At 34.9% G+C, this 25,361-nt stretch overlaps 1 protein-coding gene across 3 annotated transcripts in view; it reads left to right on the forward strand.

The window, feature by feature from the left end:
- The window catches only part of USP25 (ubiquitin specific peptidase 25), a 138,429-nt gene that overhangs the window by 15,034 nt on the left and 98,034 nt on the right, over positions 1–25,361 (forward strand). For all 3 annotated transcript variants that reach the window (XM_082654330.1, XM_082654332.1, XM_082654331.1), the window contains exons 2-4: positions 3,961–4,038; positions 7,409–7,553; positions 18,739–18,862. In XM_082654330.1, coding sequence (XP_082510456.1) covers positions 3,961–4,038; positions 7,409–7,553; positions 18,739–18,862 — 347 coding nt within the window. The remainder of the gene's footprint in view (positions 1–3,960; positions 4,039–7,408; positions 7,554–18,738; positions 18,863–25,361) is intronic.

A 25,361-nucleotide genomic window follows, 5' to 3' on the forward strand; every position in this document is an offset into this window, starting at 1 on the left:
CCCTGAAGTGCATAGTACTGGATTTTGCACGTAGTAGGTACTTAAGGATGTCATCACTCAGTAAAGATTACATCGAGGAAGGAATCTGAAGGCCTGTAGATAGTCTTGGTTTGTTTGCTTATTGATTTTTGTAGTGTTTGCAAGCCATTGAATCTCTTTGAACATTGTGTCTTGGTCTTCTTGGTCCAGCAGTGTGAACATGTTGCACCCACCTCCTTATACTTTAGTAGATAAGAAATCCACACAAGGAAGACCTCAGAGCTCAGAAAAGGAATTCTAGAAATGATAGTGGGTTAGATCCACCTTGGATCCAAAATCGCTAGTCAAGGAGGAGAGAACCATATGCAGGACGTTTTTAGTTGAGGATCAGGGTATATCAGACCAGAAGTTTGGTGAATAAGAAGGTGCAGACCTTGAAAGAAGACCAGGGTCTTAATCACAACAGAAATAATAGCAACAAAAACATATAATTGTAGGAAATGAAGGTGCACATTTTCAAAGATAGGAAAAGCACAGCTGGAAGATGCCAATAACAAAGGGGAAAACTTGACAAATGAGGTGGCTTCTCTACCATAAACTTAGAATTTTTCTCATAGCTCGCCTCTTTCGATCTCAGTCCTGTTTCTTGCTAACTTAGTTAAGAAAATACATTTACTTTTTCTCCTTCCCACTCTGCCTTCTTCCCCACCCTCATCCTTTTCTCTTTATTGTTTCATTTTTCAGTCAAAATTCATGAGATGAAGAACCATGCACCTGAATTATTTTATTAGGATATTTAGCTGACATTATTGTGAAAGATGAACAAAATACTAAGTGAAAACAAAGTCTTAGGACTTCCCTGGCGGCGCAGTGGTTAAGAATCTGCCTGCCAATGCAGGGGACACGGGTTTGAGCCCTGGTCCGGGAAGATCCCACATGCCACAGAGCAACTAAGCCCGTGCACCACAACTACTGAGCCTGAGCTCTAGAGCCCATGAGCCTCAACTGCTGAGCCCTTGTGCTACGACTACTGAAGCCCATGTGCCTACAGCCCATGCTCCACAACAAGAGAAGCCACCACAATGAGGAGCCCACACAACACAATGAAGAGTAGCCCCCGCTCGCTGCAACTAGAGAAAGCCTGCACGCAGCAAAGAGGACCCAACACAGCCAAAGATAGATAGATAGATAGAGAGATAGATAGATAGATAGATTAATTAATTAAAAAAAAGTTTTAGACATTGCTTCTCTTCATAAAATACTCAGTATTCTTATAATACTCTCTAGCAGTCAACTATCAGTGTAACAGACCACAGCAAAAGTTAGTGGCATACCAAAATATTGTCATCGTGTTCAGATTGGTTGGTTGGGGTGGCTCTTCTCACATGCCCCATTCTTCTGGGGCAACAAGTGGGCTACCCAGCTTATGTTCTTCTTGAGGAAGTTGCAGAAGTTCAATAGGGGAAGCCCAACCATGCAAGCACATTTCATGTCTGCTTGCATACTGTTTGCTAATATGCCATTGATGAAAGCTTGTCACATGGCCAAGCCTATCATCAGTACAACAAGGAAATATATCGTGTTTCTAGTGAGAGGAGGTGAGAAGTGGCAAAGGGTGTGGGTACAGAGATGGGAGAAGAATTGGGAGTCTAATGCAATGCAGGCTCTGTAAACTTTTCTGGGTTTTACATTCTTTTTTACATCTTACCTTGTACTTATTAACATATACACACAAAATTTTGTATTTTACCACTTTAGCTTAATATGATTTTGTAAAGATTAACTGCTATATAGATTATATATTTGCTATTTAAAAATATACAGTTGTTTGCTTAAATCAAACTGTGCTTCTAGGTTCATTTATATCAAAATCATTTGAGATGCTTCCTAAAATTGCAGATCCCCTAACAGATCCCCTAGCAGATCCAGATGGCCCTGGAATCACAATTTCTGGGTGTGGCGCCTGGGAATCTTCTTTATTGACAAATTTATCAAGGCATTCTTTTGCACATTACAGTTTAGAACCTCTTCCTTAGTGGAAGGACATTTGCATTGTTTCCATTTTTCCAGCATTATAAATAATAGCGAGCATCATTTGTACACATGACTGATTTCTTTGGGGTATTCAACAGTCTTTTCCTGATACACGATTGAATAATTGCAGTTGAGGAAAATTATATTCTGTGTAAAGAATGGAGATTGGAGTGCTGGTAGGGGTGATTACAAACAAGCTTGTAAAATCTTTGAAATATTTTATGTTCACTAAAATAAGACATTGCAATTAGATAAGGAGAATTTCTATAAAATTTGTATATATCTTTAATTTGTAATGTTGCGTATTGTGTAAGTTAGTCGTGGTTCCGTTGCTAGCTAATAGTAATTTTTAAAATGAAAGTAGAAAAGTTGACAGGTCTAAAGAGAATTTTATTTTTCTCATGTTTCAGCACTGTGAATTTGGCAGTTCAGTTCTTTTATTCAACTATTTTGATTCTTTTTGGCATTTTATATGACCTTTGTTTATATACTTTATTATGTAATTTATTTTTAGTCTCAGTTATCTCAGCTTTTAATAAGATGTTTATGGAAATTAAAATTCATTGATGGCATGGCAGATACTGCCAATGCCTGTTCAGTACATTCTTTTCTTTTTCCTTAGCAACAGATTTGCAGAAAAGCTTTTTGCCTAGCTGAAAAATACATTTCCCAACCTCCTTTGCAAGTATGAGTGGCCACATGACGTGACTTCGTTCTGCTCAGTGAGGCCTTTAAGTGGAAGTCACTAGATAAGGCCTATTAAAGAACACAGAGTCATTTAGCAGACACCCTTTGTCCTTTGCCCTTTATCCTACCTAGAACTTGGACAGGATGCTAGAGGAGGAAACACTGAGTGACATTTAGTGAGTGTCACCTACGAATGTTTAGTGCGAAGACAGAAGATTTCAGCAGATCATTTTATTCTAGTGGTGACTTGTTTTCCATGTCATATCCATTGAGCTTTCCTTATTTCATGGTGCCATCTTACAGTTTTGGGGAACTTGTTTTAAGAAATGCAGAGATGGGGCTTCCCTGCTGGCGCAGTGGTTGAGAGTCCGCCTGCCGATGCAGGGGACACGGGTTCGTGCCCCGGTCCGGAGACCCCAAATACCGCGGAGCGGCTAGGTCCGTGAGCCATGGCCGCTGAGCCGGCGCGTCCGGAGCCCGTGCTCCGCAACGGGAGAGTCCACAACAGTGAGCGGCCCGCATACTGCAAAAAAAAAAAAAAAAGAAAAAGAAATGCAGAGATGTAGGGAGGAGCATGGTTCTTAATTAGGGAAGTTTAGGGAACGGTTTTGGTAGTAGAATCTTATCCTACCTCTTTTTCTCTCCAGTAGAGTATAGTCGATTATATAGATCAATAGAGTATAAACAGATTTAAAGCAAATGGGGGCAAGTGATCAGTTTTACTTCGGATCTTTTATGACAGATTGGAAAATGAGATGATCCTTTTTTTCCTTGAATAGGGTAGAATCCCCGTGGTGTAATATATCCACCTAGTGCTTGGCCTACCAAAGGCATGTTTTTTCCAAACGTCCTAGGTGCCTCAATGCCGGTTGACTTAAGGTAGAGGGAGCGATTAGTAGGGCTGCCTGGATTTCATTCTGTTGTCTCATCCCCTAGTTAAAGTATCCCAATGAATACCTGTTTTCCTTAGTTAAGTTTAGCCATCAGGCAGATCACTTCTTTTCTTGCTGGGAGGCATAAATTAGGCAGTGAAGAATGGGCTTTTAGAAACATGAGAATGGAATGAGGGCTACCACAGTATGGTTCATTCTTCCTAAAAGAATGAAATTTATTCAGTCTTTGTCAAGTTCTATTGTTTTTTTGTTTTTCACTCTAGTTTATTTTGTGTTTTCTGTTTTTTTCCCAAAGGTCATTTATTTTCTTGTCCTTGTATATTTTCAGATTTCATAGATAACACTTTTGATTTTTCCCTTCCTCTAGCACCAGCAGACGTTTTTGAACCAGCTGAGAGAAATTACTGGGATTAACGATGCCCAGATACTACAGCAAGCCTTGAAGGTATGGCCTCTGTTTCGCGACATACAGTTTCTAGTACACCCTCATCTCCACTGCCTACCATATTTGAAACTTGAGTTTTTAAATTATACCATGGGTGGTAGTAGAGATATAGGAAAGAACTTTTATAAAGTTAAGAACCTTACTTAACATAACATAGTGCAACTTCAAGCATGTTAGCTTTTAGCAGCCTAATGTTCCAAGATACCTTGGAGTGAAAGAAGACCTCTCCATGTGAAACACTTTTCATGCAAAAAGGTGGGAAGTGAATCCAAGTGCTAATGGCTGGTTTTACTCAAGAGACATGATTTTAGAGTTTAATTGGGGGTGTGGGGTAGGGTGGGGTAGAGGCGGAGGAGGAAGAGGAGGTGGGAGAAAATTAATAGAGTATCAGAAGTTAACATTTTTTTCTTCCAAGAAGGAGAAATATAAATTGGCTAACATTCAATTAATTGCACCTTAAGAACATTCAACATCAAACTGTTCTATTATGCACCAAATGAAGGGCCTGAGTTTTGTTATATTTTACAAAGTTATGCTCATTTCCACACAGTGGCACCCAGATGAGTCAAATCACATGGATATGCACATTGAAAGAGAGCGAGTGAATGAAAGATGTTCAAGAACTAGAACTGCATTTTAAGTTTATTTATAGATTGCTGCCAAAGGCTAACAGCAGTACAACATTTTTGCTACTATAGGCATACACATAGCTTCAGTCCTTTGCAAGTTGCTCTGAGAGACAACATTAATTATATCATTTTTGATTTTGTGCCAAAAGTTCTTCATTTGTTTCTAGAAATAATTTATCTTTTGGATGATTGTAATCATAACTGTAGTGATAATAACTAGCACTTATTAAGCACTTACAGTGCTATTCTAAGTACTTTATGTGGCTAACTCATCCTCCTAATAACTATGACGTAGGCATTATTTTTATCCCCTTTTTAAAAGATAAGGAAACAGAGAAGTTAAAGTGACTTGCTGAAGATCACATAGTATGTGGAGGAGCTTGGAATAGAAACCAAGCAGCCTGATCCCAGTGCCACACATAATTTCTCCTTTCACTGGAAGCTTTTTCTTCTGCGGTACGCAGGCCTCTCACTGTTGTGGCCTTTCCTGTTGCGGTGGACACGCAGGCTCAACGGCCATGGCTCACAGGCCCAGCCGCTCTGCGGCATGTGGGATCTTCCCGGACCGGGGCACGAACCTGTGTCCCCTGCATCGGCAGGCGGACTCTCAACCACTGTGCCACCAGGGAAGCCCTTACTGGAAGCTTTGCTTCAACTGTTTTCCCCAATCAGGAAAACAATGAAACAGTACGGTTAGGAGCATTTTAATGGATGGTTATGAAGCCACTGTAAGTATTTGGAGAGGAAGCAAAAGTGTTGTGTCTCAATTTTTATGATTATGACATTTAGATGATTGCCAGTCCTTTCTTTATTCTGCTAAATATGATTAAATCATTCCATGTCTTTTTTCAGAAATTGCCTTTCCCGTTCTGTTATCACTGAGTGTGGGGCTACACCCATTACTTTGTCAGGGCAAATTTGGGGAATTCACTTATTTATTTATTTATTTTAACTTGGGAAACACGTAGTATATGCTAAATTAAGTAAATGTAAAGAATTAAATTATTGTCCACATTTCCTTTGAGGTAGGTTGTGTGACCATGGTTTTTGTTTTTTTTTTTTTAAACTTTTGTTTCAGTTATCAGTATCTGGGGAGGAAAACAGTGTACTTAAACCTTAATTGTTGCTCAATATAAATTTGTAAGATGTTTAATAATGAGTTGACTCTCTCAGCAATATACTGACAAGGAGTCTACTTTTGGGAGCCACAATGTCATTTATCGATTTTAGCACTTTTACTGTTTTTTATTTTGAGAATTTATTTACCTCCAAAGTGAGTGTAGATCCCTGCTGCATTCAGTTTATTATTATCGTATGAGAGAGTATATAGAAAGCCCTTAGCACATTTCTTGGCACATAGTCAGTGTTCAATAAATGTTAGCCATTGTTATTACAGTTATTTTACGACTAGTTTACTTATCTAACTATAGACTATGCTAAACCCATATTTTGTATGATTCATTTAAGTATCTTATAATGGTTGTGACAGATAACAAGGTTTAAAACAGTGGTGCTTTTCAGACTGCACTCCTACTTTTTTCTCTCCTCAAAGGCTGCTAGAATTGGAGTTAGGATGGGTTGGAGACTTCATTCTTCCAGTTGCTCAGGCCTCAAATCTTGGAATCATCCTGTTCTTTCTCCTTTTATCCTTCCCCACATTTAATATGATAGCAAATAATGTTGGACTCTCTGCTTGTACCCATTCTCTCCTATAGTCTATTCCCAGCATACAGCCAGAGTAATCCTTTTAAATTGTAAGTCATACCATGTCATTTCTGTCCAAAACCCTCCACTGGCTTCCTATTATGCTTCGTGTGTATGCTAAACTTCTAAAGCCCTACGTAGTATTATGGGTTATGGCCTTCTGTTACAAAGATAACTTCATTACTAATATCTGGATTTCATAATGTGGTTTCACTTAGCTGTCATAGAGCTAGTGTTATATTTATCATTAACTGTGGAGAGCATATAGAGATAAGTGGGCAAGTCTCTTCTCATTTTGCTATTTCAAAAATTCTTAGTTTTTTAGCATCTGTTTTCTTCTAAATTAACTTTAGAATAATTTTGTCCAGGTATTCTTTTTTTTTTTTTAACATCTTTATTGGAGTATAATTGCTTTACAATGATGTGTTAGTTTCTGCTTTATAACAAAGTGTCCAGGTATACTTTTGATGAGAACTACATACAATTTATATATTTAATTTGGGTAGGATTTTCATCTTGATAGTATTGAGTATTTCTAGGAGTTCTGTGTGTCTCTCTATCAAGCTTCAGACCATTTTGCTGTTTTCTTCTTATGAGTCTTTGATATTTGCTTGTTAGTTTGCCTCTAGGTAGGCATTCAGCATACATACTAAAGGGAATATCTTTTATTGTCCTTGTTTGCTGAAGTACTATTTTAAATATTTATTTTTCACCCTTTTGTGTGGTCAGTTCCAGAAAACATTTTTTAGTTTGTTCATTTGTTTAGGAGTGTAAGTTATGATTGGATAATTAGTTATAGAATTAATTTTTACATTACATTAGTAGTTTTAATTAATAGAAAAAGGAATTACTATTTATATAGTCTACTTTGTTTACAGTGAATTTATACTGTAAAATTAAGAATCACATAGAATAATTTTAAATCTGAAAATGATTTTTACTATTAGTATTAGTTGTTATGGAGAAGATTACATAATCATATGAGAATGTATAGAGTTATTCCAAAATATTTGATGTTCCGTTCTTGATATTTGAAGGATAGTAACGGAAACTTGGAACTAGCAGTGGCTTTCCTTACTGCGAAGAATGCCAAGACCCCTCAGCAGGAGGAGACAACTTACTACCAAACAGCACTACCTGGCAATGATAGATACATCAGTGTGGGAAGCCAAGCAGATACGAGTAAGTATACTTCTTTCTTAATATTTTAATTAGAATGTAATGAAAAATTTTTCTTGGAGCTGTGTTTTGTTTAAACAGAGGTGAAGAACAAAAAAGGAACAACTTCAGCTTTGATTCTTTTTGGTGTAGTGGAAAGGCGCATATGTTTTTTTTAGCTGCTATCTTTGTTTTCAGTTTAGGAGTAAAAGATTATATTTAAGTTGTATATCCTTTTATAAAACATTTCATATTGTATTCATTGTTTTGAAATATGGAACATCTAAAGGTCTTACTCATTAAAGAAACAAAAGTTTCTGGAATTTTAAATGGGGCACAGTCATTTGTTTTATTGATGTTAAGTGTTGGTAGAGATCTTAGTATTATTTTTGAAGATAAAGTATTGTTTCTAATTACTGATAGATTTACTGTTTAACAGAATTTTCCTTCCCTTAACTCCAACCTCTCTCCAGAATAAAGATCTTGGAAAAAGGCTTACTACAACATAACAAAATAAATAAATACACATATACACATACATACATATGGAAAATTTTACACGGGACTCTAATTTTTCTTTATAATGTGAATAATTTATGCTTATATAGTTGAGTTTTGAAAAATATGTTCATTTATCTCTATCTCATTATGTAATAACTGCATTATATAAAATGTAGGTATTTCTGTGCATTCTGGATTTGAGAAGTTTGATTACTAACTTGTACTTAAAGAGAATTTTTGATTTTGTTTTATAGACTTTCTCAAAGTTAGGAAACAACCAGGAAGATCCCATTCACATAGATGTTTATAGCTATTGATTGACATTAAATGCTGTTTAATGTTCATTGATAAAATATTTTAATTTCAAAATTTCAAGGTAATCTTAGTGTTTTTGCTCCAAAAATGGTCTTATGTCAGCCAAAGCTAGGATACTCCTATCTCACACATGTAATAGGTGATGGGAGAAGTTTTATGTATGTAAGACAGACTCAGTTGCTGTGTCCAAGTTCAAGACAAAGTGTGGTTTGGCCCCTATCTACATCTCTACCTTCATTTTCTACTGTTTTCCTCCTCTCACTTTACACTGTGATAATGCAGAATAGATTGGAAGTTCTCATTCACCCAGTGCTATTTAATTTCTTCTGTCTTTACACTTGTTGTTCCTTCTGTCTGGAATCTCCTCCAGCCTTTATCCCTAGCCTAATTTCTTCTGATGTTATAAGACTAAGCTTAAGAGCTGCTGGCTCCAGAATGTTTCCTCTAGCCCCTAGAGTGAACCAAGGGCTTTTCTGACACCCAGAGCATACTTCTGTCTTAACGAGTACTGTGCTATTTTGAAATTATTTGCTGTGCCTTTCTTGCTTACCAAACTAAACTAAACTTAAAAGAGACCATTGGTAGTCCCACCATTATAATAGGATGTTATTGTTTCTCAAAAAGTGTTTGTTGAGTTGTTTTTGATAATATGTGTAAAAAAGCTGTTTTGAAACCAATGAAAGTTCTCTTGAACAGGGTTGAGAAGCTTGTTATAAGAAGTTGGAAAAAAGAGAAGTGGTATAAATAGAGGAGGAATTAGTATGTGAGAATAACATATCTTTCAAGGTTCTGAGACTTGGGAGGAAAATGAAATTAGGTAGAAAAAGGAAAAAAAGAAAGATTTTGATTGAAGACAGCTGGTTAAAATGAAGGAGACAAAACTGAGTAAACATGGTTCAGCGTTCTAGTTGAAAGGATGGAAAGATTTTAGAATGATAGCTGTGAACTCAATATAGATGGTAGACTTTGAGACGTGGGACAGCATATATAGATATGCAGGGGAGAATTAGGATTATAAGACTGTCATTAAAGATGATGTGTGAAAATTAGAAAATACTGTTTAAGTCACATGTTAACACCTGTTCAAGACTTTGACAAGGAACAGTGAAAATGTTATGGACAAAAAGAGAGATTTGAATAGGTGCTCTTAGGGAGGAAGCAGCCTGATTTCAGAAAGCATGTGTCCCATTTGTTGATAATTGAAAAAAATTTTTTGTGTGTATGTGTGTAGCTCTCGGAAAATATGCACTAAGTACTTTCATATTCCGCTTGAAAGAAATGGTAGAGAGATGGAGTTTCTGGTTTCATCTTACTGATTATCTTATTGAGCAAATTGCCCGTTGTTGTGGTTTCTTTATTGATAAAATGAGCTGTCCTTCTAACCAGGATGCTAATTCATATTTAATAATTGAATAATTTGGATAGTGCGTTCATAAAGTTGGTTTGAGATTATTGAGAAAAAAACTTGTAGAAATATAGTGGGGTGATTGTATTATAATAGTATTAGCATTAAACAGAAAAATATAGCTGATGAGGTGACAATAGTTATTTTCTATTTAACAGATTTGTACCATCTTTCATAAAGTTCTAAGAAGTACAGCTGCCTTTAGGAGATAGTCTTTGTTCAGCATTTAAATTTAGTAGTGTCATAATAATACTACAAGTGTTATGACACTTGTATAATACCAAGTGTTACAAGGTTTAAAACTGAGAAAGTAAGTAGATGTCATGCATTCAGCAGATTCTTTAAATTACTATGCTGTAATTGCTGAGTAGAAATGAAATCTCTGTGTATTTTTAATTCTTGGATGGGGTGGTAAAACGTGGGAAGGATAGGAAATAATTATAAATGAATATATATATTCAAACGCAGGCCTCTTGGGGAAAACTCTGTAAGTGCTGAAGGAGTGTGGAGTATTAGAGTGATCAGAGTGTGAGGAAGTTTTCAAGGGATTGTTCTAGATATAAAAACCCTTTTTGAGCATTTTCTCAATTTTATGTGAAATGCATTGTTACTTGAAAGTTGACCATAGTCGAACTTAATTCTTGCAAATATGGTAAGGGTTTTTATTTTTTCAATTTCTTCTTTTTTTTTTTTTTAAGTATAAAGTCTGTTACAACCAGGCTAAAGCATAAACAAAGCTTTGCTAACTTTAAGTGTGTCATCTGTTGGTTGTAGTGCTGACAAAACATCTATATTTTGAGATAAAAGTCTCTAATGCTAAATATATAATGGTTCTTTATTGTTATAAGCTAGAATATAGCTTATAACTGAAGGTCTCTTTTAGAATATCTAAAAATGTTTTTTTGATGACTAGAAAAATTTAGCTTTCAAACTAATATCCCATAGAAGCTACTTTTGGGGTTGCTGGGAAATTTTCATATACCCAAGTATATCAGAAGAGAAAGCAAATTATGTCACTTGATTAGGAGAACACATATTTGTGAACTTTAATATTGAAGGGGTAATTACATTTTCAATTGTTGGCCTTCTCAGTGTATTTTTACCTTTCATTTTTGAGAGAAAAAGGAAACATTTCAAGGAAAGCTTGTACTCTGCATAGTCAGGAATTAAGAAGTATTGCTTTGGTAACATTCGATACTGTAATATAACACTCTGTTGAGTTCTGGGAAAAGACCCAAACCATTTTGTAGTACTGTTAGCAAAAATTTGAGGCACCTTTTTAAATTACTTACATCTCCTGTCTAGATTGGATATTGTGAATTGTCAAATGAGTGCCTCCTACCTCTCGCTTAAATGAGAAATAAAATTACTGTGTTAGGAGTTTTGAAGTTAAAAATGCAAAGGGAACTAGGAAACAATGCAAGATATAGAGATATCATAGGTGTATTTAATAATCAGAGAAGAGATTGTGTGAAGTCTTTGTGTCATGGCAAACTCTGTCATAGACATGACCATATAAGGCTTTTGCCCAATTTGAAATCAAATAGTAATATTCTTTCTTTCATGATCATTAAATTCTTTTTAACTTTTTTAAAATGGGAAAAAAATGGTATATACCCGCCAGAACGAGATGTGCTACAATTGAGCAATCAAAGTATGGATCAAAAGATAAGAGGGATTTGGGTAGGTAATTTTAACACAGAAAATAATGCCGCATATTGGCTTAAGTTTTAGAGAAACTAGTATAACACATTGGAGTGAGTGTTAAGTGGTAGACTCTTCACAAATTTAGAATCACTGTATTTTTTTCAAGACACACTGTATTTTTTTTTTTTTATCCTCCAAAAGAACTTGAATTATTTGGTAAGGATTGCATAGAAAGTGAGAAAAATGTTGAAGTTCTGTCCTAGAACTCTAATCTTGGTTATATTGCTTGGCTAGCCTAAAAGTGATTTAAAGCACAAATGATAAATAGATCCCAGTCTAGTGCTCTCACCCCTGCTGAGGGCAAATCACTTATGTTAAGCAGTTTAGGATTTTATTCATTGAATACTGATATTTTTCCCATTCACCAAATTTGTTAAACAAGCATCTACAGATAGAAAAAAAAAATTAGTGAAATGGAAGTTAAATCTCTTTCTGTAGAGATTTCTAATGCATAAAACTATTCTGATGATTCACCAAAAGTCAATGTTAAGCTTAAAAATGAGATGCTACAATGGTATGAAAATTACTTGTAACTGATTGGATGCAATTAGACTTACATTCTATATTAGACATACACTGTAGAGTTACTTGTATAACTTTATGAATTTTCTTTAACTTTAGGACAGAATGATAGCCATGGGCCTTTGCACTTTTTGTTGACTAATATAGAATGTTAACTTTTAATTTTTTCCAAGTTGGAAAACACAGTAAAACAGATGACAAAAATCAAGAATGGCTCCTTTATTATTACTTTCCTTACTTAGTAATGCTGCCATTATAAATTTAGCAGCTATTATTAAAAACAGAGCAAGACCATTTAGAGCTGAGCTGTTCAATACAGTTGCCAGTAGTTACATGTGGAGACTTAACTTTAAACACAAAATTAAGTAATACTGAAACTCAGTTTTTTCCATTGCCATAGATACATTTAAAATGGTCAATAGTAGTCACATGTGACTAGTGGCTACCTTATTGGACAGTATGGATAATAGTACATTTCCATCATCACAGGAAGTTCTATTGGACGTCACTGTTTTGGAGAATGTGAGTTTAGCAATGAGAGGATTGGAAAAGTAGGAACATCTTAAGAGAACTGAGTGACGGCAGGGGAGAATGGGAGAGTGGGATGAGCAACAAAATTTACATTGCTTTTGTCTTCTTGATTTTAAATATTCTTTTAACATGATACTTTATTATGCTACTTGTCCTTTTACTAGAAAAAATTTTGGATAAGGTATATATTCTCAAGTATTCTAACTAGTGCCACTGTGGAGATGACTCATTAATTTTTATTTCTATTCCATAGTCTAGATATTAACCTTTATTTGCTTAACAAATATTTATTGATTGCCTAATATGTGTCAGGCTTTTAGGCCCTTAAAAAATCAAAAAGTGTCTCCATTTACATAGGGGGAAGACAGACAGTAAACAATAAATAAATATTGTCAGATAATAATAAGTTAATGAAGAACAATAGAGCAGGGTAGAGGGACAGAGGCCGGCAGGGATGAGGTTGTAGTTCAGACATGGGGTATGCTATTTTAGATGGAAGGTTGGTTGGGAAATGTCTCATTTATACAGAGACCTGAGGAAGTGAAGGGGTGAACCTCAAGGATGTCTTACGGAGGTGTGTCCCAGGCTGGGGTCTTGAGGTAGGAGTATGTTTTTGGCTCAGGAGGTGAATGGTGAGGACAACAACCGTGGTTGAAGCAGAGTGAGAGTGAGAATGGTATTTTTCTCATTTCCAGTCGGCTGACCATCGCTTTCTTCATATTTGCTTTTTTCTCTTAAGGGTATCCCTGTCCTTTTGGTGGGCCAGAAGATTTTTTCTGCTCTGGTACCTACTCTTATTACAACTCTTCTTAAACTCTTGTTCAGCACTTTTAACTCCTCAAACTCCCAAAACAGTTATTTCTACTCATATCACTCCCCTGCCTAGAAATCTTTGCTGGTGGTAAATATAAGCTTGGCTTATTAAAAATAAAAAAGTGTTTCCCCTAGGTTTAGCTTTATGTAGGTAAGGAAAATAATGAAAGAACTATTTTTTTCTAAAATAAAAATCTTTGCATATATTCAATTGATTATGGGCTAAATTGGCTCTTGTGAACTAACTTGGAAGCCTCATGTCATTTTATATACCATTTTCATGAGAAAAAATGAGTGATAAACAATTCATACATTTGAAGTCTTAATTTATTGTTAAGTTGATGACTTTCTGTTTTGGAGTTAGCAGAGAAATGTTTGGTAGTTGGTGTGTAAGTTTTTGGAGAGTGGAAGATTTATTGGGGTGGATGTTATGTTTTGGTATATATATTTCTGACTTTACAGGAAAAAATGTTTTATTTTGGTCAATCTTGAAATGTTGTAGATTACTGTTCATAGGCTTTTGTAACGTGATTTTCTACAGTGTTATTCAGCTGACACTAACACACTTGTGCCCTTGAATTCTGTTCACACTAATGCTAATACTAATACTGGAGGGAGGATTGGTTCAAACAAAGTTTGGTGTTTTACCAAGGTCCTCCCTTGGCATTGACAGAAAAATATTCATAGTACTTTGGTATTTGGATGGAATTTTTACAAAGGCTAAGTTTTTATAGTTGACTTTTGCCAATTAGAAATTGTTTACTGCTAAGCTTATTCTCTGTTCCTTTTTGAATAAACACATAAGAAAATCATAGAGGGCTATTTTTCATTGTGAAATTGATAGTTTATTACATATTTTACAGAAATCATTCTAGTAAACTCCAGAAAAATAAATTTAGGATTAACCACTCTATTAAAATAAAGTTTTATTTTCTTAACATCTGTTCTTAAAATCGTATGTATTTGGTATGTGAGTAGATTATAGTAATTCAAGATTTCTGTATTGTTCTAAAATGACCTACAGAAAGAAGCTTTATGAGGTAATGGGAACATCATGGAGAAAATTATTGTAATTATAGTGAAACTACAAATAATAAATAAACCTTCTCCATCACTTAAAGGAACAAGTCCCAGCTTTTCAGTTAAGAACTGATAGTCTGTGGTCAGCTAACCTTTCTAGCACTAAAGACTATAATTGCTTGTTTCTTCCTCTGCTCATACTTATAATACCTCTGACACCAGATATGTGAGTTTTTTTCCCCCTCACGCGACCAATTCTCCAACACCAGCTGGGTGTTCTACAATTCTGATACCCTCTACCTGGAGTTAGCATCAGACCCCACAGGCTAAATGCTCAGTCCCATAAGATTGCCCCTACCTTAGACACCAGTCACAAGTAGTGGGGCCCCAGGTTACCCACATTCTGTCTGACTTGGCTACAACAAATTGGGGTTCTCAAGACCCCCTCAAGTTTGATCATTTGCTATAATGGCTCATAACTCAGGGAAACACTTACTTTTACTGGTTTATTATATAATAAAGGCTATGATAAAGTATGTACAGCCAGATGGAGAGGTATATAGAACAAGGTCTGGAAGGGTCCCAAGCCAGGAGTTTCTGTTATGTGGAGTTGGGGTGCACCACCCTCCTAACATGTGGATATGTTCACCAACCTGGAAGCTCCCCAAACCTTGTATTTTAGGGATTTTTATGGAGGTTTCATCAGGTAGGCCTGATCGATTATTAACTTAACCTCCAGTCCTTATGTCTCCCTGGAGGATGGGAGGTAGGGCTCAAAGTTCCAAGCTTCTCATCATGGCTTAGTCTTTCTGATGACCAGTGGCCCATCCTGAAGCTATTTAGGAACCCCCCAGAGTCAGCTCCTTAGAGCAAAATATGTTCCTGTCAAGCTAGGAAATGCCAAGTGACATAGGAACTTTATGTCAGGAACTGTGTCAGAGACCAAATATTAGAACAAAAGGTTCTCCTAGTGTCTTATCTTGCTCTTTGAATGAATTGTTTATCCATGCATGATTTAATAACACAGTGCATTGGTAATTTGGAAAAGGTTTCCTTCCAAATGTTGGAAGAAAGTCTACATTATAAAACAAATAGAAATTGTTAATATCACTCGATTTCACCAGAAAAGCCTTTTAAGTATTGGGAAGATGTCAAGCTCATAGTGGTAGAAACAAGTTTTCTGAAGTTTCCGTTTTTGCTTGAAAATTCCATGGTAATCATTGGCAACAAATACTCTTCATTTGTTCTTCAAGTGACAGGCTCACTTTATTTTTCAGAAAATGTCTGCCAAATACTGATGTCTGAATAATCATAGTTTGTAGTTTGTCAGTTGTTCTTTCAAGTAAAAATAGTGCTCCATGAAAAAAAAGTCAGTTCAGCTTGCAACTCAAGCAGTGTTCTAGTGTTTTTCTTTACCAACAGCATACTTTGGATATACAGCAGAAGTACTATGCATACTTTCTGTTTTGTCACATAGAATTAAAAGAACATGTAAAACAATGTTTGAGATTTAATAAAATTAGTTTCCTCATTTTATCAAGAATTTAAGAGACTGGCTTTTTTTATTTTGAATAATGGGTGTGCATAGTTGTAATATAATTAACTTGATGCTACTGCCTTGATTTGTGCTAAGATGCTGTGGTTTTATGCATTGTTGTTTTGCATAATCACTGCAAATGTGACCCCAGTAGGAAAGGCAAATAACATCTTATTATTATTATGAGAGTATTTTTTATTTAAGGAACGCCTTCCTTCATAGGGTCATTGGGGATCCCAAGGATCCATGGATTACACTTGGATACTGCTAGTGTAGAGGAAAGACCACTGGACTTAATCATTTGAAGACTTAAAGTTGAAGCCTGTGTACCATTCTTTATTCTTATACTATTAGACTTCATTTCTTGCAACTTCATTATCTCATTTATGAAATAGGGTTAAAAGCATCTTGCCTAGTTTTTTGCTTTTGTGTTGCTTGAGTTACGATTGCTAAATTATGAAAAGTTCTAAGTATAACTTGTTGCCATTTCTAGGTGAGTTCTGCTCTAGCCAGTTTGGTTTACTTGTCAGTCATGAAACAGTAAACACTCTAGATAGTTCCAAAGAAGAAATTTAATACAGGGAACTAGGTTCTTAAAAAAATCAGTGGAAGCAATGGAGGAAGGATCTCTAGCTCAGCTTTCTGAAATGACTCCTGGATTCTTGCAGGACTGGCCAGCCAGGGAAGCCATTCCGCCTGCCACAGTCAGGAAGATAGTGAATCAGGAGACTGCCTTTGGGACTACAGGGTTCAAGAGCGTACATAGCTCTATAGCTGCTGCCCAGGGAACAAGCAGCCAGGATTAGGTAACTGCCACTGAGCTGTGCCTGGGCATTGGAGTGCAGAGTCTGGTTACCACTTCTACTCTATCTCTTGACATACCTGAAGCTGTAAATTGGATACTGGATTGCTACTGTGGAACAGCCCACATTTCTTCAGTCATGCTGGAGAAAAACAGCCAAAAGCAGCAGGATAGTGGCTTCCCCCCTCAAGTCTGCCTTCCAAATCTTATGCTGATGCATCCGATTGGTGGAACCTAAATTTTATCCAGAACCATAACTGCAGGTGAATCAGGAAAATAAGCTTGTTTGTTTTAATCTTTTCAGCTTCTGTAGTTGTAGAAGGCACACAAGGAGGATGAGAGATTGGAGTCTGAGGGCTAATTGATCGTGTCCCCAAAACCTGTTTTTCTGCTTCTTTGTGATTTTCAGGTTATTTTCTTTACTTCCATTATTCTCTCTTTACTCACCCAAGTTCTAGTCATTATTTAATGATCATGATAGTTCTCATTTTTATGAGGCCACTTCATGCCTCTCCAGTCCTAGCTTCTTTATCAATATTTCAGCTGGACTGAATGACTACACCCGGTGATATCCATCTACAGCTGTGGTTTGGTGGACTCGGAATTTGTAAACCAGAATTAGGAAACCTTTGGCCTGCTGACGTACGTATGCATGCTCCATCATTTCACTTGCTCTATAACTCTGTTCCACATTTTACTTGACTGAGTTTTTTGGACCTTACTTACTACATTTTTGTGAGGTTTTGTTATACTCTCTAAGAACATTAAAAAAATCTTCCGTGGCCAACTGTTATTTTTAATATTCTCATAAGCTGCTGTTTGGAGAAAAAAGTGTATATAACAATAGAAGTAGACTTTTGAAACTATCAATATACTTTATTTTTTATTAAGTGCAAAATATTTTTTTTCTAGTAGTTATATATAACCCTGTAGCCAGATGGTAAAATGAAGACACTTTATCTCCCATCCCCAACCCTTTTGTTTGTTTCTCTCTCATTCTAAGATTACAAAGAAAAAAATTAATTTTAACATGTCTCGAATACAAATAAACAAAGTGATTATAAAACTTGTCCAGGATACCAACCAGCATAATCCCAACTATGCAAAGATAAGGTAGTAACAGCTATACTTCTTTCTCTTTCTCATCCCATTATTTTGTAATATCCTACTTAGTAACATGTTATGATCTATCATTGTTTAAATGATAATAGGAGTATAATTGACATCTTTTGAGGTAAGGAAATAAATCGATGTATATTGGGAAATTGGATTAAAAATCAGTTTTTTTGAATGTGGTAATAGTTGTAGACTTTATTCTTTGGAAGAAGAACACTTACAGCATCTAGACTACTTTATTTTATTCTAACAAAAGAAAACCTGTCACTTACTTGCATATTTTTCTTTTTTGTGAAATGAAAACCTTTTTTTAATTAAAAGGAATGCATAGAACATTAAATAGAAAGTGAAAGATCCTTATACTTCCTTCTCCCCATAACCCTCCTCATTGAAATTAACCACTGTTAACAGCTTCATACATTCATCCAGACTTTAAAAGTGTATATAAACATAGATATATATGGTCAATTAGTTTCTGAAACATAGTTTTTGAGAGCTCATTTAATTATTATACTTTAATAAATGTCTAGGTAGTATAGCCGACTGGAATGTGTGTGTATTTGGGTTGACTTCAGAAAGCATAAATATAAATGTTTAATTATGTTGGCTTCAGTTTTTGTTGTTAAAGAACCTGTTTTTAGCAGTCTTTCTGCTTATTAGCTTTTAATCAGAGACTTCATAGTAAATATTGAGATTCCTCTGTAATGAAAAATATTTATACTCTTAATTGCTTTAGGTATATTTTATAGAGAAGAACATTCAATTTCAAAGTATAACCAATTTAAAAAGTTTGCATTCTCTTCAGAGAGGCTCTTATACAGAATTAAGTTGGTGCTGACTTTGATTGGAAAGGGTATATTGGGTATAAAATCTCCATTATAAGAATTACCTTTCATTTTGTTTGACTTTTAATTTTGAGAAAGATAGTTTTGCTTTTCAGATGTGATTGATCTCACTGGAGATGATAAAGATGATCTTCAGAGAGCAATTGCCTTGAGTTTGGCGGAATCAAACAGGGCATTCAGGGAGACTGGAATAACTGATGAGGAGCAAGCCATTAGCAGGTAAAAATATAATTTGTATAAAGTAGATATAAATACTATTTATAATAGAAATAATAATTGACTTTAATTTGAAGAGGCACAAAGATATACTTTGCAATTCTAAATAAACTATTAATAAACTTAGTATTGTTTTTATATTTTATGTAACTCAGATTTTCTTATTCTAGATTCAACTGCATTTGAAACTTAGATTGTTTTTAGGATTTTGGAGCGGCATTGTGGGGCATTAAATTTAGGTATATATTTTAATATTTCTTTGATTTTTTTCTTTCTTCCCCTAATTCCTTTTGGATACATTGTCCAATTCAATTTATAGTCATTTATGGCCAGGGTCAACAAACTTTTTTCTGTAACGTGCCAGTGGTAAATATTTTAGGCTTTGTCAGCCATCTGGTTTCTGTTGCAGTTGCTCAACTCAAGTGTTGTAGTGTAAAAGCAGCCATCGATAATGCATAATTTAATGAGGGTGGCTGTGTTCCAGTAAATCTCGATTTACAAAAACAGAGGGCCAGCTGGATTTGGCCCATGGGCCATACTTTGCCAACTTCTGATCTATAATATGATAGTATATTTATAGGTTTTTTGTTTTTTTTTTAAGAAATAAGCAAGATTTCAAGATGTGTGATGGAATGCATCTTTTTTTTTTTTTTTTTTGCGGTACGCGGGCCTCTCACTGTTGTGGCCTCTCCCGTTGCGGAGCACAGGCTCCGGACGCGCAGGCTCAGCGGCCATGGCTCACGGGCCCAGCCGCTCCGCGGCATGTGGGATCTTCGCAGACCGGGGCACGAATCTGCATCCCCTGCATCGGCAGGTGGACTCTCAACCACTGCGCCACCAGGGAAGCCCTGGAATGCATCTTTTGATTTAATTACCAAAACTTTTTAGTTTGAAAAAATTTGATCCACCAAAGGATTAAATAAGTTTGATTTAAAAAATAAAACTTTAAATTATAACTAAACATAATCTTCTAAACAACTCTTTGGAGCCAATGGTAAGTTTATCTTACTGAAGAAGAAATTTGTCTTTTAAGAGGTTAAATGATTTTCCAAAGATACACAGCTAAGATGGGTCTTATGACTCCAATGTTCTTTTCCCCTGTTAACAGAGTTGTTTGGTAGCAGAATGTACCAGCTTTCTTAGATAATTTCCCTTGGCACAATATTAATAGTACATTTCTTTCTGAGTAATCTGAGATTACCGTAGGAGATGCCTCAAAATGCTATGTTTAGCAAAGGCACATAATTTTTTGTAGTAATACTTTTTAATGTCTTTGTTACTTTGGAAACTGCTTTGTATAATAAGATATCAAGATGGCAAGCCTTAATTAAAATTCATTATCCTCTTTAGTTGTGGCTAATATCATTTAATACCAGTAATTTTAAATGAAAACCAAAAGTACATGTGCTATTTTTAGACATTTTATTTAGGCTTATTTTTTGAAGGATTTGGAGAAATTATAAAGTTAGATTTTGTCTTATAAAAATGAATTGGAATGAAATATTTGTCTTGAATAATTATAAAATTTGAAAATACTTAAGCTTTATGAGAAATATTTTAAACATGAAATACATCAGTTGGAATTCATATTTAAGGGGAATGATAATCTAGTATGTGAAAAAGAGATTATAAAATAGAATATATACTATGATACAAATATTTTTAAATGTATATATATTGTTATATATATTAATTTATATTAGTACATAAATAGAAAAAAGTCTGGAGGGTTATATACCAAGTAGTGTCAGTAGTTTTGTATCCTGTGTTTTCTAATTAAAATAACATAATTAGATAATCAGTATAAATAAATAAATAAATAAAAGTTAAGAAATTTAGATTATTCCTAATCTCTATTACGTACAATATATGTTATATATTCTTTAAGATACTGATTTTTGTCCAAATGGAAAAAAAAAACTCTTTAAGTTAATGCACTTTTTTTTTCCCCTTGATCTTTTAATTTTAGTATACTCTTAAAATAGTAAATACTTTGCAAGTATTTTTATTGTAGATAGCATTGCAGAGAATTGCTATAGTGTAGTATAACAAAATTTTATGTAAAATTATACTCAGAAGTAAAAAAAAATAATTTACTGTTGCAAAATGTAATTTTTTCCCTGATATGCATAGATTTTATAATATATAGTTAACAAAAAAGTTAACTGCAACATTCAGTAAATAAGCACATTTATAAATCATATTGTATTAGAAATAAGGGAATATGAGAATTCTAGTTAAGCATTTGACAAATATAACATTGCAGTGAGTTTTATTAAGGCTTAGACTATAAATTCAAAAGGGAAAATGGTGAATTTTTTAAGGAAAACATTTATATATTATGCTTAAAAGTAAATTTATTTGTTCATTACCTAGTAAGTTCAGATGACAAAATCTTGCCAAGTAAAATCCTAGAATCATTTGACTATGGTTATATTTCAGTATACATACTTCAATATGAATTCACACATTTGGAATACTGCGCTATTGTGTACACCTAGATGAGATAAAACCTTTTTACATCTTACAATCTTGTGTTCAGGCACCCATAAATTTCATGGTAAAATTTCTTAAGTTGAACATTTTACAAGTGTACTTCTTAATATAATTACTTCTTAATGTCAGGATTGGATGCATTTATTATAATTATCTTAGTTATCACTGCACAGACAGGGAACGAGTATGGATAGTAGAAATTTGTTAATAAACTGCATTGTGGCTAGTTTGTGTCTAGCATATTTGTTGTGAAAATGGCTTGCCTCATGAGATGACTTTGAATAAGTTGGGTAGAAGGTAGGGCTAGGTTCTAGTTAAAATTGTTACAAAGACCACACCTTCAACAGTTTCAGGAAACATGGTAGACTAAAACAGATATTCTAGTGGAAACAACCAGAATGTGTTGTTTCTGTTGGATGTAAAATATTTTAAGATCTCTTGAAAGTATTATAGAATTGTTAAGATAGTAAGGGCTATAATCAGACTAAATCAAAGTGAAAGGTGGAACCCAAAGAAGTAAGTTCGGAATGCTGAAAGTCACTTTTTGACATGATGACATTTGCTTGTGTGTATAAATTTGAATTTCAGTTTTGATATCCTTGTTGAATGTGGGAAAAAGAAGTTAAAGGCCATTGTCTATATTAGGTGGGAAGTTTTAATAAGAAATCATTCCCCTTGTAAAGTTATGTCAATGGATGACATATTCACAAATAAGGGTAAATCAGAACTATCCCCCCCTCTGAAACCCCTATAATACTACAAAGACAGTTGCCTTAGCTATGAGCAGTGTTGTTGGAGGGGATGAGATTTGCTCCTGAGAAGTTATACCATGGTTGTACAGCTGAAATTTGTGTCACTTTAATGATTCAATAAATCTCTACTTGAAAAAGTACTGTGAAAATATCTTCTAGAAATGAAAATAAGAATTACTAAATTAAAAAAAAGGAAAAGAAAAAACAGAACACAGGTTTAATAGCAGATTAGAAATAGCTGAAGAATGTATTAGTAGACTGTAAGCTATATGAGAAGAAATTATCCAGTGTGTAACAGATAGCTAAAAAGTTAAATAATATGAAGAAAGGTTGAATGACACGGAGAATAAAATGAGTAGGTCTAACATACATTAATTGGTGTTACTGAAGAAGAGGAGGGAGGGAGTCAGAGGCAAAATTTAAAGTGATAATCACAGAATTTTTTAGAAGCGAAGAGGTAACTTGTAATTTCATGAGCCAACAAATCCCAATCAGAAAAATGAAAAGAAACCCACACATAAATTCATTATAGTGACACTCCAGAATACATAAGACTGGGAAAATCTTAAAATTACTCAGAGGAAAAAGGTAGAATTATCCTAAAAATAGTACCAGTGAAAGTGACAAATGACACAAATTTACATAGCAGTTAGACACATGAAAATAATAAGTTCGACCAGTTAAAAGTGGACAAGTTGCCATGTTGGGTATGATGATAGATTATAGCAGTGGTGGTAATCTTTGTGGTACAAGTTTGTTGAGTCACCTCATTGGAGAACAGCCACCACTATATATCCAACACAATGGCTAAAATGAAAAAGACTGACAATATCAAATGTTGGCAAGCATGTAGAGCAATTGGAAGTGTCATATATTGTTCGTAAGAATGTATAATGGTACAGCCACTTGGGAAAACTGGGAGTTTCTAGTGTATTTCAACATATATTATGCTAGGACTTAGCATAGTCCACGTTTCCACTTCTAGGTATAGACCCTTGAGAAAGAAGCACATAGTGCCTTTATTGATAATAACTAAAAACTGTAAACAACCAAATATCTGTAAGAGCAGAATAGTTCACAGTGGTTGTATATTCACACAGTGGAATACTAAGCAATGTAATGGAAAACATTTTCCTGGTAATTTAAAAAATGTGGAGGAATCCACAAAGTAACATGTTGAGTGAAAGAAACTTGACACAAAAGAGTAACTGCTGTGTGATTCCATTTATGTGATGTTTAAGGACAAGCAGAACTAGTTTATTGTGGTAGAAGTCAGATTGGTGATTATCTGAGAATTAGAGAGACACTATTGATTGGGAAAGGGCATGACAGAATTTTGGGGAATAACAGAAATTTTCTATATCTTTGTCTGGGTGGTGGTTACATGCAGGGTGGTATTCATTGGTAAAAATTTCACTGAACTATACATTTAAGGTTTGTGTTTCTTATTATATGTAAATCACCTCAATAAAATACTCTTACCAAGAAAAGATGTATTTAGCCCTGTTGGTTGATAATCAATATAAAAAAGGTTATGTTTTTATGTATAAGAAAGAATGATAAGGAGAAAATTTTAAAAGCTACCATTTATAACACATAAAACTATTAAAGACCAGGAATAAATCTAATAAGTGTGCAAGAACTTCTAAGAAGAAAATTATTAAATAACACTGAGACATATTAATAAATATGGAAATAATTGGAAATGTATTCTGTTTCACAAATTGGAAGACTGAATATTGTAAAACTGGTTAGTTCTCCTTAAATTAACTTACGGGTTTAGTGTGATCACAATCAAAATACCAATAGATTTTTTTTAAAGGAACTGTAGAAGATGAATACTCCTTTCGTCCCTCCCTTCGTCCCTCCCTCCCTTCCTCGCTCCCTCCTTTCCTCCCTCCCTCCCTCCCTTCCTTCCTCTTCTTCCTTCCTTCCTTCCACCTTCTTTTTTCTTTTCTTTTTGGTTGATCTGTATAGCTTAAATGATATGCATGTTTTCCAGTGAGTATGTTGCTTGCTTGGAATAGACTTAGATGATCCAAAGTGGAATATTTTCTATAATGCAGTTTAAATAACAATACAAAAGAAAACAAGCAAAAAAAAAAAGCCCTCAAAATCAGTACGATAAAATTCTACTAGGAACATGAACACTTACTGTAAGTAAGTGCTTTGAAGATTCATTCAATATAGTGTGTAGAAGGAAAAGAGACAACAAAACATTTTGTCATCTTTTTATATTGTTGAATGCCATGGTCATGACTAGTGTTGAGAAGATAAGGTGATTGTAGTTGGGGTTGGTATTTGTGGCTTTTGGGCTTGCCTTTTTCAGTATGCTACATTTTGTTCTAAGCTATTTCTGAGCTCTGAGATTTGCAGTGTTATTTTTTTATTCTCTCTCTCTACTTGCAGCCTTAATATCTGAAACGTAGCTATTGGCATACTTTACACTTTAAAGCCTGGGTAGAGTCATTGGCTTTACTTTGTTTTGTGAGGCCAGGGAAGGAACTCTTATGAGGACTTGCCTTTATATGACGCTTATATTAATATGCCAGGACTGGACTATAGCAAAGGACAAGGGCTTGGGAATGGAGGGCTAATATTTGGGCTAGAGGTTGGGCTTTTTGTTTTTTTTTGTGGTATGCGGGCCTCTCACTGTTGTGGCCTCTCCCATTGCGGAGCACAGGCTCCGGACGCACAGGCTCAGCGGCCATGGCTCATGGGCCCAGCCGCTCTGTGGCATGTGGGATCTTCCCGGACCGGGGCACGAACCCGTGTCCCCTGCATCAGCAGGCGGACTCTCAACCACTGCGCCACCAGGGAAGCCCTAGCCCCTGTTTTTTGTTTTTGTTTTTTTAAAATCATGTATGCTCTAGGGATGAAACAAATCCATGTTTCTATCCTCTGGTTGCTGGTGGGAGAGACTGGTTGATTAATAATTTTGTGCAGTGTAATAAATGTATTTATAAAGTCTTTTAGGATCCAGGAGGAAGTAGTAGGAGGAAACCTAACTGGAGCATGTTGTAAGTCCTTGGTGATTAAAAAACTAAATGTGATATAAGCTCTAAGTGAAGATCACAAAGTCATGGCATTCTTTAATCTACTATTTTTAGTACCATAATTCTACCATATTACCATATGTTTAAGGAATATTATAATAAATCTACTTCTTTAAAACTCATGCTTTTATTATAATGAATGATGATCTCTACCATATGACTGAATTGAGTTATATGAATATTTAATTATATACATTT

Source organism: Grampus griseus (assembly GCF_964374135.1).
Source record: "Grampus griseus genome assembly, chromosome: 5".
Taxonomy (NCBI): domain Eukaryota; kingdom Metazoa; phylum Chordata; class Mammalia; order Artiodactyla; family Delphinidae; genus Grampus; species Grampus griseus.